General features: G+C 36.5%; 2 protein-coding genes across 3 annotated transcripts in view; one reads left to right on the top strand and one right to left on the bottom strand.

Annotated features, from left to right (window-relative positions):
• DNAAF6 (dynein axonemal assembly factor 6) overlaps positions 1 to 15,764 on the bottom strand; it is a 54,936-nt gene that overhangs the window by 35,086 nt on the left and 4,086 nt on the right. Inside the window, exons 2-4 of the mRNA XM_008272848.5 lie at positions 9,971 to 10,648; positions 6,043 to 6,115; positions 2,155 to 2,260 (exon numbers count right to left, since the gene is read on the bottom strand). Coding sequence (XP_008271070.2) covers positions 2,155 to 2,260; positions 6,043 to 6,115; positions 9,971 to 10,645 — 854 coding nt within the window. The 5' untranslated portion in view covers positions 10,646 to 10,648. The remainder of the gene's footprint in view (positions 1 to 2,154; positions 2,261 to 6,042; positions 6,116 to 9,970; positions 10,649 to 15,764) is intronic.
• Positions 1 to 15,764, top strand: part of NUP62CL (nucleoporin 62 C-terminal like) — a 109,054-nt gene that overhangs the window by 11,311 nt on the left and 81,979 nt on the right. The window lies entirely within an intron of this gene.

Genomic DNA, 15,764 nt, shown 5'->3' on the forward strand with positions numbered 1-15,764 from the left:
TATGGCTTCACCATTCACTTAATCACTCAAGCCAGTAATCTCTGCATCATCTTCCATGCTTCCCTCTCATCCTTTATACCTAATTAAATACCAAATATTTCTTCAAAACTCTTTCAAATAAAGAGCTTTAGCCCATGGTCTTATTGCTTTATTTGGCCTGTTGTGATTCTAGTTGTGTGTGTGAACTTACTGTTCTTTACCCATTGAGACATTTTGAAATGTATTTTCATAAGGTAGAAAATAAAGATTAAAATCCTTTATAAAGCAATTTGTTCATATCTTGACTGAAGTGATTCAGTTAAAGCTTCATGGATGTTCTATCTAGAGAATATCAAATCTCATGATTAAAAGTAAAAATTTACTCAAATTTGGAGCTTGCTGCATGTCGCTCCCCCTCTTCATGGAGGAACGACACTGAACCCTGCCTAGGCTTCAGATCCGAGTCACGGCTCCATTATGTTGCTCCCCCTCTTCGTGAAGGAGTGACACTGAACCCTGCCTAGGCTTCATATCCGAGTCACGGCACCATTATGTCACTCCCCGTCTTCGTGGAGGAACGACACAGGACCCTGCTCTGTTCTTTTGTCTGCTCGGCCCTCCCCGGGTTTGCTGCTGGTTCTTCCCGGGTTGGCTACCAACCCTTCCACCTCCATGGAAGGGCGGTTCCCCCTAGCCACTTTCCCCACTTCCGCGGGAGAGCGGCACACCGCCGGCCAGCTCTCTCGGGGGCTGCACAGGTGTTCCTTCAGATAGATGTTCCCCTTAGATGTTCCTGGTGCATGTTGTCTCTCTCCTCCTTTATAGTCCTCTTCCACCAATCCCAACTCTGCTACCCACACGCAGAGTATGCTGCCCTCCTCCAATCAGGAGCAGGTCCTGCTGTTTATTGGTTGAACTGGAGGCAGCTGTGTAGAAGCTGTTTCCTCCTCTCCCAGCGCCATATTGTGGGAAAGCAGATGCATAGAATAAGTCTTAATTCCAGTAACTTAGTCTAGTCCGAGTTGCTCCCCACAGCTGCAAGTGGATGACTGGCACTTATTAGACAATGACAAAAGAGTGGTTCATTTCTTACATTTCATACCATGTGTGACTACTGTATAAACATAATCTGAAATTTACTCTGTTCTTTCTTAGAATGCAGACGGAAGTGTTGCTTTGGAATCTTTCATTTATATGAGGTTTACAGGTTTTTGACATTGTTAATTTGAAAGTTGAATACTTCTTTTCAGTTAATTATCTGCAGGCTCCCACTGCTTCTATTTTCAGAACTGATATAGAAGATAGAGCATAGGGGTTTTTTTGTTGTTATATGTTTGTTTAGGTACTGGATAATTTCGTAGTCAGAATCAGAAAAGTTGTTAGATAACTTGCCACCAAAGTTCATAGGAATTCATAAAGTACATTATAATTTAGTAAATATTACCTTTGTTTTTCCAGCTATTGTAAATATTCAATCAAGATTATATTTTAAAATACATATATTTAAAGCTTAGTATATTAAAACATTAGTTTAATCTATGAATTGAAACATACTTTAAATGAATTATAAGTGGTTTTTAAAATAAGAATGGAGGGTTGTTTATGATAATAATTCTAAGTTTCATATTTGTAATTCTATGGTATTGAAATGGCTACAAAGCAAGACTTGAATCCTGTTTGCAAAGTACACTGAATACTAAGAGTAAGCCTGAAATATCCAGTAAATAAGTCTGGGAAATAATTGGTAATTAGAGGGAGAATACAGCCTTTTATCAAAATTGTAGAACATTAAGTAATTAAAAGCAGGTCTTTGACATGTAAACATGGTTTTGTAATTTGGTTTGCATGAATGTTTGCAATTTAATGGGCTGGTTTTCTCCCACTGTTAGTTTCACAGTATACAACAAACTGGCATTAAATATAAATTTATAATGGAAATGACTGTATTTTTCATTTCTTGCTAGATAATAACTGAAAGGAAGGTGTTATGTTTTATTATTTGTTTCTACTCTAAAAGGAGAAAAATCATCAATTATACATGCCTTCTGTCTGTCACTGTAGTTTTATCTTTTATGTGGTATAAGTTACTTTATGAATATTGTCAAAAATAGGATGGTATCAGATGACACATCTAACTTAAACCCCTAAACATATTTCTGGCTTCATTTGACTTACTCTGGGAGTTCTCTAATATCCCACATGTCATCATGCTCTGCTCCTTCTGGAACCTCTTGTGGATTCCAGATTTCTTTGCTATTTTCATCACTGGTTTGCGGGATGACTGTGAAGAAAGGCAAGATAAAGCTGAGCCTGTTGCTTGTTTCACCCATCTAAATTGCTTCTTTTTTTCACACTCATTTTGGAATAATTGAAGTAAAACATTTTCTATTTGTAATCGCCAGCTCATTTTTTGGTCAAAACAAGCTAAATTAGTAACAACTGACTTTAAATATTTTATCAGTATAGAATCAATACATTGCAGAACTGTAATAATAATCAGAAAATTTGGAAAAAGCACATAAGCAAAAAGAAGAAAATAGGAGAATATACAATCCAATTGCCTGGAGATCATCAATGTTGGCAGTCTCTCTCTTTCTCTCTCTTTCTCTCTCTTTCTCCTCCCCTCTCTCCCCATGTATATGAAGTACTCCAAAAAGTTTATGGAAAATGGAATTTAAAAATCAGTTTATTGGGGCTGGCATTGTGGCATAAAGGGTAAAGCTGCTGCCTGCAAGACTGGCATTCCATATGGGTGCTGCTGATCCAGCTCTCTGCTATGGCCTGAGAAAGCAGTAGAAGATGGCCCAAGTGCTTGGGCCCCTGCACCCACGTGGGAGACCTGGATGAAGCTCCTGGCTTTGGCCTGATCCAGCCCTGGCCGCCACATGGAGAGTGAAACAGCAGATGGAAGATCTGTGTGTGTGTGTATGTTTGTGTGTGTATGTCTCCCTCTCTTTGTAACTCTAACTTTCAAATACATAAATAAATCTTTTTTTTAAGATTTATTTACTTATTTATTTCAAAGGCAGAGTTACAGACAGAGAGAGGTCTTCCATCCGCCAGTTCACTCCCCAAATGGCTCCAATGTCCAGAGCTGGGCCCGACCGAAGCCAGGAACCAGGAGATTCTTCCAGGTGTCCCACATGGGTGTAGGGGCCCAAGCACTTGGGCCATTTTCGACTGCTTTCCCAGGCCATCAGCAGGGAGCTGGATCAGAAGTGAAGCAGTCAGGACTCTAACTGGTGCCCATATGGGATGCAAGTTCTGCAGGAGGAAGCTTAACCTACTATGCCACAGTGCCAGCTCTATAAATAAATCTTTAAAATGAGCTTATTTTGGAACAAAATTTGTATTTCCCATGAACATCTTGAAAACCCTGTATATATCATACAATTCTCTAGATAGTCATATACATGGATTTTTTAAAAATTGCACCAAAATAAATTGATCTCTTTAAAAAACAATTTATGTATTTATTTGAAAGGCAGAATGTGTGTGTGTGTGAGAGAGAGAGAGAAAGAGATGAGAGATAGATGCTCCATCCACTGGTTCATTCCCCAAATGGACACAAAAGCCAGGGCTAGCCATGCTGAGTTCAGGAGCCAGGAGCTTCTTACAAGTCTCTTACATGGGTGGTAGGGGCCCACCTTCTTGGACCATCTTCTGCTGCTTTTCCCAGGCCATTAGCAGGGAGCTGGATCATAAGTGGAACAGCCAGGACATGCAAACAGGTGCATATACGGGATGCCGGTGTCACAGGCATTTACCCACTAGCACACAACACCACTTCTAAATTGATTTTTAATTTCATTTTTCCACAAGCATTTTCAAATACTCTTGTACATATGTAGTATATATATGAATACTTTTTACATGTGATACTATCTACATTTCTGAAAAAAATGTAATTACACTTTTTTTCAGAAACATAAATAGGATTATATGTAAAAAGTTTTATATAAAAGAATGGGGGCTGGCATTGTGGTGTAGTGGGTAAAGCCACCACCTGCAGTGCCGGCATCCCATATTGGGTGCCCATTTGAGTCCCAGCTGCTCCACTTCAAATCCAGCTCCCTGCTAATGTGCCTGGAAAGCAGCGGAAGATGCCCCAAATCTTTGGGCCCCTGCACCCATGTGGGAGACCCAGAAGAAACTCCTGGTGCCTGGCTGTGGATCAGTTCAGTCCTAGTGGTTGTGGCCATTTGAGGAGTGAACCAGCACATGGAAGACTGCCCCCCCCATCTTTCTCTCTCTCTCTGCCTCCACCTCTCTGTAACTATATCTTTCAAAGAACTAAATAATTATTTTAAAAATATATTATTAAAGAGACAAAAAGCAGTGAATACAATAATCATTTTTTACATGAGCTCCTAAGGAAATCTTTCTCTCCTGTCCTTCATGTGGAACTGAGAATGTGCTCGGGTTTCTACTTGTTATCTTTAAGTGTTTAAAAGTAGGCATGCAAAAGCACAGCTTACATTTGTTCTATTGTATCACCAAATGGAGACCCGTGTTAGATGTAGAACATTACTTTGAGTCCTTTTAAGCATTCCCAGAAATGCACTTGATTGTCAGGTTTTCAATTCTGCCAATTAGTTTGAAATTATCTGCTTCTATTTAGCATGCACTTTGTAAAACCTAACTGCAGATTTATATATAACATTTTGTAGATGACTCATTGCCCTCAGAATTTAGAGATTATTGGACCAACATTGTCAGAAATATAGGCAGCACAGCACAGAAATGCATCCAAATTTGAACTAATTTGCCACGGAGTGAATATCTCTTGAATAAGGCAAATAGTCCCTTGAATATGTACAGCAATAATAACAGCAATTTAAAAACCATCCTCAGACCTCTTTTTGGTCATTATTTCAGTTTTTTTTTTTTTTTCAGATAAAATGTTCTACGATTAGACACATTCATGAATGAAATTCACTTCCTCTCCCTGTTCATCTTCTGGTAACTGTGATTATGACCAACAAAATGGAACCTTTTGTATTTTTAAGGTTTTGTAAAATGTTCAGCTCTATGAAAATGCAGTGAAAGAATGTGTGAAAAGGAGCAGTCATTGAGGCATAACGGGTTAAGCCATTGTCTGTGACACCGAGTGAGCCTGGCTGATCCACTTCCAATCCAGCCCCCCACACATGAACCTGGAAAACCAGTGGAGGATGGCCCAAGTCCTTGGGCCCCTAAACCTATGTGGGAAACCTGGATGAAGCTCCTGGCTCCTGGCTTTAGCCTGGCCAAGTCCTTGATGTTATGGCTATTTGGGGAGGGAACCAGCAGATAGAAGAACTCTGCCTTACAAATAAATAAAATAAATATTTTAAAAAGTTTGAAAAAATGAAAAATTATTTATTTTACTACATTTGGCCCATGATTTTATAAGATATCATATTGACTTTAATTTATTTATAAGCATTTTAATGCAAGATAAAATCGTGTAGTTATTTGCTTTCTCCAAAAGTCTGTTAGCTCAGTTAGTCCAAGAATTCTCTCTTGTCTTTTCTATCATAGTTTTAGAAATGATCCTACGGCTTGGTACCTAATAGACTCTCAATAAATAAGTATGCAAAGAATTACTGATGAATTTTGTGAAGTTGCCAGAATATGGGAGGGTAGAAGGTAAAGAAATTAGGTATCTTGGTAATGAAATCCTAGAAAATCAGAAGGTATCTAGTCACACATGACTTTCTTAGTTATCATGATTATTTTAGTTTTTTCTCTTTTACAATTATTTATAAATAAACACTAAACACATTTATTAAATATATTAAATAAAAATTAAACACATTGTGTAAAACATCATGTTTTTAAGTATGTACATATTATGGAGTGGTTAAATCAAGCTAATTAACAAATGTACTACTTCACATATCATTCATTTGGGGTGAGAACACTTAAAGTCTCCTCTCAGAAATTTTCAAGGATATGAGTAAAATGCATTGCTATTTAGCTCATCTTAATAAGTACTAGTGTTAGTTAGCATCACTCACTCTATAATTTTGCTACCAACAAAAATTATATTGATCTATACTGCTTTGTTACATAACTTACTTCTGAGCTCTTCTTTTTGTGGTGGTCCAATATTCCCTGGGCCCATGGCTCCAACAGTAAATGGAAAATTTGACTGGAGGAGAAGAGAAAAAGTCCAACATTTCGTAATTACTACTTGTGTAACCTGTATGATGAAATAAATCTGATAAGCTTTCCATCTAAACATGCAAAGAGCTTTATAGTTTAATTACCCATTATTGTTATACAACAGAGAGACAGATGCCAACTATTATTTTGAATGTGCTTTCCTTGTCCTTTGAAAGAGTATTACAATTAATAGACTCTAAGGAAGAATTGATCTTTGGTCAGACTAAATCTCCAGTTCCAGCTCAGTGAATCATATATCCCTGGGGATATGGGAATGAGCCATATTCATTTCTATGAAGGTTAGAACCAAGTGTTAGTATAAAAGCATCAACACTTTTGGGTTTCAGCAGTGGCTGATCATTGTTAGATGGGAAAGAGAAATATGGAAAAGTTTTATGAAATAAAAATTTTAACCACTAAATAGAGTAATCCATTCAAACTGATCCATTCAAAAGTCTTGTAACTGATTTTACTTCTTTGTTCTATGGTTATGAAACACTTCTCCATGCCACCACTTTATGACACTGAACTAATGGATTTAAATAGCAACTCCAAATTAATAGTGTCAAATACATGCTGAACCACATGTGAGTGTTTTGTTGTTGTTGTTGCCATCTTCTGCACAAGCATGTGTACCTTCACACAACTGTCCATGACTCCCAGTACAAGAACACTCTTCATTTTGTCAACTACTACACAATACATACTATACCATCAGTATAGCAGCAACTATTTCCTTGGCCTCTTTCAGGGATTCTCCAAAATCTCATTTTCTTAATAAATGTTCTAGCCAGTGTCAGACAGTGTAGCTCCAAATCATTCAACTATTGTCATTAAAAAAATTATTTTCTTGGATCCTAGCAAAGTAACCTCTCTAGCTCTCCTTTCATAGAGCCCTGCCCTCACTTCCTAAGACTTCACACATGCACAGAAATTAGTATGTTGGGGCCAGCGCCAGCATCCCGCCTGCGGCGCCAGCATCCCATATGGGCGCAGGTTCTAGTCCCGGCTGCTCCATTTCCAGTCCAGCTCTTTGCTATGGCCTGGGAAAGCAGTAAAAGATGGCCCAAGTCCTTGGGCCCCTGCACCCACGTGGGAGACCAGGAAGAAGCGCCTGGCTCCTGGCTTCAGATCGGCGCAGCTCCAGCTGTTGCGGCCATTTGGGGAGTGAACCAACAGAAGGAAGACCTTTCTTTCTGTCTCTCCCTCTCACTGTCTGTAACTCTAACTCTCAAATAAAATAAATAAATAAATAAATAAAAAAGAAGTTAGTATGTTCTTTCTGGTCAAGAAGAGTGGTGTCTGTCCTTGAAAGCTGATAGAAAAGCTCGCCTCAGTCTTCATTGTGCTAAACAATTCCAACAGTTATAAATTACAAATTAATCTATAACATCTTAGCAGTGTCTGAGGCAGTAACTATCCCCCCGCCCCCCAAAAAATGTCAGAAGCGTTATGTCTGTGGTTAAGATGATACAGGCATTTTTATGTGAAAATCTCCAAACAGTATTCTGGACAGTTTTCTCTTTTTAATCACGAAGGTCATATAAACATGCAGTGCTTTTCTTAAATTATTAATCATCAGAATACTAATAGTCAATCAGAGTAAAACATTTCATGGAACATGAGAGTCTCTTGTTGAGTGCCTCCTTCCATAGAAAATTAAAATCAGTAGAAACAAAACCTTGAACGTTCCTGACAAAATCACCACACTCTCCACAGTGATGATTAGATCAGTTCAGTTTGTTAAAAAACGAATGATGAAAAATAAAGATTTTAAACTAAAAGATAGAATGAAATAACGCAAACATTAAGAAACATCTGGCAATTTTTCCTACAAGATCATTATATGAGCCTCTACAAAAAATTATAATTATCCCAGAAATTTATCATTGTAATTCATGCCACTTTACAATACATACACAGGCCTTAAGATCCCCTCATGAGTTTGGAAAACAACAGACATACTCTCTTCCCAGTCTCCTAGATTCTTAACTATTGTGTAGAAGAGAGATAGTGTAAATGAACCAATGCATATGCAACTGTTCTCTTGCTGTTTTCAGAGAGTGTATTTTCAAAAACACATCACTTTTGTAATCATTCCACAGTTCCCCAGATTAATACATGTTAAAAGATGAAAGGCAGTTTCTTTCCTGGAAAATTTAATAGTTCATTAGAAACATTAATTATTCTCCCACTGTTATGATACTATAATTCTATACCCTCTAATGATATCTGTACTGTGGTGTCTGAATGACCAATTATCTCAAAATTGCTTATAGTCTAGATATACAGAATCATACATTATTATAGTAATTTTCCTTTATAATTCAGAAAAATGATGTTACAATTTCTCTGTTCTCATAATCACCCATCTTCCTCCTGAAAACACCTCTAGATGCAAATGAACATCTCCGAGTAGAAACACCAAAGGGAACAGGCTTTGTAACCAGGGTAAACCTTTATCTTTGAATTTGTTCCATTTATAAGTTCTACCTCACTGTATTCAAGAACACTGCTTCTCAAATGCCCAATATATTTTTTCTAAATGGCATAACTCTACGTTTCCCAAGATGTAAGCTCCATAAAATTATCACTCTGCTATTTCAACCAAGGTAGCAAAAGCTAGCTTACCTTCCTGACTTCATTGATACATTGTTCCTAACTTTTTATCTTGTGGTTTATATGTTGAACCTGTGTATTTAATGCTCTTATTAACATCTTAATTTTTTGCTGGTTGGCCTCTAGTAGGACTTTTCCCTACTAAACATTTCTGGTTCCTGATCCTAACTCCAAGATGACTCAGTTCCCCTTTTCTACAAATTTTATTTTCATTTCCTGTCTCATGTCTTACTTAATTCTACCGTGTTCTACCTAAGCTCTTCCTGTGAGAGTGGAAGCTGTCAATCTAGTGTATATCCAAGCCATTGGTTTTGTGGCCCATTCAGAATATACTTGTTTTCCCACATTATGGCAAAAAAAGAACTTTGGGGGTGTAAATTGGTATGTATGTTCATTGAAAAGGGATTATTAATGGCAAACTGGTCATAATAATGAAATATGTTATTAAAATAATTTATGAAAATTGATATGTTTAAGTTCTGCCTTGAAGTTTGCCTTATTATAGGCAATCTAATAGCCAAGGTTCACTGATATTTTTGGAATAGGAGAATGGAAAGTAAGCGGTTACAGCAAAGTGTTTTGGTTATTCTGGGAATACTGAAAACTCCTCTATCAAAAATGAAGCCTATTTTGCTGCTGCAAGTCTTGCTGCCTCACCTGTCTTGACCTCAAATGCTGTTCAACTAATTGGACACCAAAGCTCTTTTAGAGCATGTATCAGAAAGCAAATTTTAGTAAGCTGAAGCTAGTTTGTCCCATTATTTGTCTCAAAATATTTTCTGTTCTGCTTTCATGTGTAGACAAATAAAAAAATGAAGGGAATGGCACTTGGGGTTCTAATTAATCTTGTATAATTGAAAATACTTGTTTTATAGAAATACTATCTAGGCATAAACAATCCTAGCTACCAATTTTTGCAATGGTTGTCAAGCATTTTTTGACCATAAATATAGATGACAAACATTTTGTAATGTGGCTATTGCTACCATAGTTACAGAACTATTTTCCTATTCAGTGTTCAGGTGGTTTAGAAAAAAATATAATTATGTTTGCTAGAAATGTGCTAGAGGTTACACTCTCATGCATAATCAGCCCTGCAGCCTCCTGTGAACATATCAGATGACACAGCCTGGCTTCCCCAGCAAGGTGGGAACAAGCTGTTCAAATATAGTTCCACAACTTCATCTGAACATAAAAAATTTATCTATAAGTATATGAGCACCTGTCCAGAGTCAAAATCATCCTCTTCTTCGGGACAAATTAGCTTGGAGAGGGCTTGGACAGGAATCATCTCCATAGTTTCAGGTTCCATAGTTTTCATTTTCAAATTTTCAGGTTCCATAGTTTTCATTTCCAAATATTCAAGTTCCATAGTTTTCATCTCCAAATTGTCAGCTTCCATAGCTCTCATCTCCAAATTTTCAGGTTCTATAGTTTTCATCTCCAAATTTTCAGCTTCTATAGCTCTCATCTCCAAATTTTCAGCTTCCATAGCTTTCATCTCTATATTTTCAGCTTCCATAGCCTTCATCTCCAAATTTTCAGCTTCCATAGCCTTCATCTCCATATTTTCAGCTTCCATAGCCTTCATCTCCAAATTTTCATCTTCCATAGCTCTCATCTCCAAATTTTCAGGTTCTATAGTTTTCATCTCCAAATTTTCAGCTTCCATAGCTCTCATCTCCAAATTTTCAGCTTCCATAGCCTTCATCTCCATATTTTCAGCTTCCATAGCTCTCATCTCCAAATTTTCAGCTTCCATAGCTCTCATCTCCAAATTTTCAGCTTCCATAGCTCTCATCTCCAAATTTTCAGCTTCCATAGCTTTCATCTCCAAATTTTCAGCTTCCATAGCTCTCATCTCCAACTTTTCAGCTTCTGTTTCCTCAGCCGCCATATTCTGAAGAAAAAGATCAGAAAGAGATAATTTACTTTTCTGTCTTATTTAAGGCATGAAGTTTTTTTATTGTCCTACTTTCTTTCTTCAATGGGTAGGTCACTTCACAGTCTCTTATTCTTCATTGAAAATATTCACAAACTCCTTAAGATACACGTATTTTGCTAACACACAAACCTGGGAAGCAGGTAAACTCAAGCATTCAATATACTAAAACTCCACAGTCAATCTAACAAGCACTTATTGAGCATGTAGTACAGTGATTCTCAGGTTTCAGTTAAAGGATCACTTGGGGTCTTGGTTATAAGTGCAGATTCTTAAGCCCTATCTCTAAACAAAGTATATTTCAGTGTCATTTAGATTAAGCACTATTATTTTGGAATGTACTTTTCATGTTTTTTTTTTTCTCTCCATGTATGGTAGTTAGACTGTATATTCCATTTAGTGAACTGAAAAAGATCTTGGTTGATGGCTATGTCCCCATGATCTTTATTCATTTCATACTGTTGCCCCAGGCAGACTTGTACCTTCTGCTTTATTTCAATTTTTAATTAACCCTTGGTGATGCCTAGTATTATATTGCCAATTGTGAACAATCATGAGTTGGTTCATTGACTTTAGTGAACATTCATACCCAATGCATTGATTATTTTTTTCTGATTGTAACAGTGATACTGTTCTTATCTATTGTGAATATTTTTGGAAATGTATTAAAACATAAATAAGAAAGTTATAGCTACCAATAATCCTTCCATCTAGACATCAATCTTTTAAAATAATCTCTGAAGTTATATTAAAGTAGGAAATTCAGGATCTTTAAAAATCATGGAGGTATCATATGTTAAACAACCTGAAAGAAGTCTGGAATTGGGCCCATTTTGAGTGATTTCAGCATAAATATCATAGAAATGTTTACTACACTTGTGCTGATAGTTTTAAAATATTATTTTTATAAAACTAACTTACAAGAAACATTTATTTAGTGCTTTTATTAAATGACCCACAAACATTTTTATATTGTGCCTAGAACAGTAATACAAAGAGAATCCCAAATGTGTGCTAGTAGTCACCTGTCACAATCAATCTGCATATAAATGGTGTTTTACAAATATTCTGCTTTATTATTATATTTTACTGTTATTTCAACTTTCTTTTTTAAATAGAAAGCTGGTCTTAATACCTATTGGAGACGTCAAGGGTACAAAAAAATGTTAAATTGCCCTGAACCTCCAGCATAGGGGAGGCTTTTCATAGTGGTTAAGAGTAAGGGCTCTGAAGTCACATTGCTTAGATTTCGATCCATTATTTACTTCTTAGCTCTGTGACTTTGAGAACATTATTTAAGCTCTCTACATCTAATTTTCTTTACCTATAAAAGGGGAAAAATTATAGTGTCTATCTCTTAGGATTGTTATAAGGATTAAGTAACTTCATACACATAAAAGAGCTTGGAACAATGCCTAGGACACAGTAAGCACTCCACATATGTTAGCTATTATTGGCCCTTTAAAAGTTTAATTTTTCTGGACATGAATATCACTTCTAATAGTGGTGTGGAATAAGTTAATGATAAAACTCATTACATTGGAAACTCATTAAATTGGAACAGGTGAAATAAAGGGTAATAAAATAATCTTCTCTTACATGGTCTAGTAGTCTGCTATAAAAATGAATAATTTCCACATATTAAATTAAAGAGGCTCATGTTTATATTTAAAAAATTTTAGTTAATTATGTGTTAATTAAATATATACCTAACATTTAAATCAAAGTTTATTGAAATATTTTCTACCTCTGACAATGAAAGAAAAAGATGCATTCAGATATCATCAGATGCAATTATATAATTAGTATTTTGAGATTGTTCAAAGAATGACATTAAAAAAACAAATATAGCAGAAATTTTATCATATCAGCAATTACCTACTTTACAAAATGATTGTAATGCTCAAATTAGGTAGGCAAGCACGCTAAAATATGAAGAGCTATATAAAAATATTATTATTTGGCATATAGTTCCAGGACCTATGCCCCTGATCATTAACGAGGCTTGTATGACTTCAGTGGCAGACTGACAAGAGGAAAAATAAACTGAAGCCACTAAAGCTAATTAATAAGGAAGGTATTCCAAAGACCCAAATATAGTTTACGAAGTAGCAGTCAGAATTTCTGTTCATGTGGTCTTATTTGCTTGGCAGGGACACAATAGCAAGAGTTCTTGGGAATGAACACTGCATCAGGGCAGAAAGGTTGAATAGTCATGATTATAAAGAAGTCAATTTAGGGTGATGTAGGGCCCTGGCCCATAGGTAGAGCTATCGAAGTAGGGTCCAGTTCTTGAGGATTATGGATTAGTTGGCATCCAGATAAAGATTCAGAAAAGGGCAAGGCTCAAAGATCCAGCTGGAAAAGAGGAAACAAGCAGCTTTCTCATGTCACCTGGTTACTTACAGTGGAGATTATGAAGGAAGGCTATGGTTCAATGTGTACACTAGATACTGGATTTAAAGAAAGCAGATCAATTCTAAATCCCTAACAGTTGGAAAGGAGCTCTGGCCTTTGTTTTCACTAGGTGAGAAGCAGGGTAGTATGAACAGTGAGAAGCTATATCTATAGACTGAACATCTTCAATAACTAGAGCTAGCACACATTCAGCAGTTGATGAACACTGAGTGAGGTATGATTAAATTTCAAAAAAGTGACCTTATTAGACTATGCACAGATGTAAAATATGTAATCAATGCTGAAATTATTGTAGAACTTTTCTTTGTTTTTAAAATTGCCTTTTTTATGTATCATCAAGAAAACGGGTATCATTCAGTTTGACTACACATCAGATTTGTCTCCAAGTGATTTCTAGATATATACATATATAGATATCATATCTATTTTCAAAAGATTTTCTTTCTTGAGGACATTCAAAAGAATGTGCTACAAGCCTCTGGTGATTCTAAGAGTAGTTTCAAAAGTTATTTGAGCAATAGCAACATCATTCAAATTCAGTAGATTAACCTCCCAAAGTGACTGCTTTGAAGGGGATGCCATTCCGAGGGATTTGTTAAACAAACAAAAAGTTAAATTACTATTGTAAGGGATAAATTAATTGGAAAATTCAGAGTTAAGTTAGAACTTGTTTGTTTGATCTCAGTTTTTTAGAAACATAATCCCTTATAAATTCCTGAAGTTGAAAGTATTTTAATACATCTGTGTAAAATATTGATTATGCAGAATTATTTCTCCTTTTACCTCATGCTACAAACTAGAAAGCTCAGTAAAAGTGCATCCAGTGTAAACAAATTTTTTTGATGTATTGAAAGAAAAAAATGATTATGTGAATGAGGAAAAATTTTCTAAATTCAGTGGAAACTCTAACAAAATACTAATTTCTTAAGCTTATTAGAATTTACCTAACTCTAACAAAATACTAACTAATAGAATTCTAACAAAATACTAATTTCTTAAGCTTTATTAGAATATTTATTCAAGTTCATTTGACACAAATCATTGCAAAAATCTAAATCAGGCCGGCGCTGTGGCTCACTTGGTTAATCTTCCGCCTGCGGCGCTGGCATCCCATATTGGTGCCGGGTTCTAGTCCTGGTTGCTCCTCTTCCAGTCCAGCTCTCTGCTGTGGCCCGGGAGGATAGTGGAGGATGGCCTAAGTGCTTGGGCCCCTGCACCCATATGGGAGACCAGGAAGAAGCACCTGGCTCCTGGCTTCAGATCAGCCCAGCGCCGGCCGTTGCGGCCATTTGGGGAGTGAACCAACGGAAGGAAGACCTTTCTCTCTGTCTCTCTCTCTCTCACTGTCTAACTCTACCTGTCAAATAAGTAAAAAAAAAAAAAACTCAATCAAGATGCCTTTTTATCAGCTATCAAGTGTTAATTTTTATAGGGCTATGCTTTATTTGTAAATTTGATATACATTTAAATTCATCTTGAGCTTGGCAATTAAAGTCCTTCAGTCTGTATCATCAACCAATTTTTCTGCCTTTCCCTACTATTATTATCCTACATGTGTTCTGCATTCTGTTAAAAACTGAACTCTAAGTATAGCCTACGATGTCCTGCTTCTGTACCTTGGAGTGTGTTCTTCCTTTTGCATAGACTACTTAAGTAATATAGTATGGTGATTTAAAAAAAATTTTTTTGGAGCCACATTGCCTATGTCTGAATCTGTTACTGTCACTCGAATGAACCAAGAATAAATTTTAAATAAGGGGAATTTAAGTAAGAATTTTAGTAAAAGTAAAATATATGGGTAAGTCTTTTGTTTGAGATTTGTTTTTTTAGAAAGTAAAATTTCTGGTCCCTTTGTTTTTCTTTCCCTCACTTTCTTTTGCTAGGCCAATGCCAATGGCAGCATTTCCCAGACAGAGCCTTTGACTTTCCCCCATCAATACGAACCTTTAGGATCTTTACAGATAGAGGTGTGATTAAAGAATCTATCTTAGTACTAGCCATAATGAGCTAAAGCAACAGATGATCCAGAACCAGCTCATTACCAAAACACTGGAGCCAGTCAGGGACTAAAAAACTTCAACCAGGATGGCTCCAGGTCTATTGCACTGAAGCAATATCAGGAATCTTGGGATCAAGGCACACTCCAGTTGTGAAGCTGCGGTCATGCTTTCAAATTTATTTTCCTCTATCTACAATATCAACATGGATTGCTCTTTGACATTAACCAATTGGAGAAAAGTCTAGGACAAATTAGTGAAAACTCTGAATTATCGACTATTCAAAAAGAAATGGGGCTTGCTTTGTGGCAGAGCAGGTTAAGCCACTGACTGTGACATTGGCATCCCATATCAGAAGCATTGGTTTGAGTCCTAGCTGCTCTGCTTCAGATCCAGCTCCCTGTTAACATACCAGGGAAAACAGTGGAAGATGATTCAGGTGCTTGGGCCCCTGCCATCCAGGTGAGAGACATCCAGCTATGGCCTAGCCTTGACCATTGCAGCTGTTTGGGGATGAATCAGAACATGGAAGATTCTCCCTCCCACCCTCCCTCCCACTTTGCCTTTAAAATAAATAAAACAAATATAATAAATAAAAATGGTATTTTATTAATTCAACTGCATATGTATATATGTATATGTATTTGTATGTATATGGT

The sequence above is a fragment of the Oryctolagus cuniculus genome, chromosome X (assembly GCF_051225735.1).
Source record: "Oryctolagus cuniculus isolate XC-2025 breed Fujian yellow rabbit chromosome X, ASM5122573v1, whole genome shotgun sequence".
Lineage (NCBI taxonomy): Eukaryota > Metazoa > Chordata > Mammalia > Lagomorpha > Leporidae > Oryctolagus > Oryctolagus cuniculus.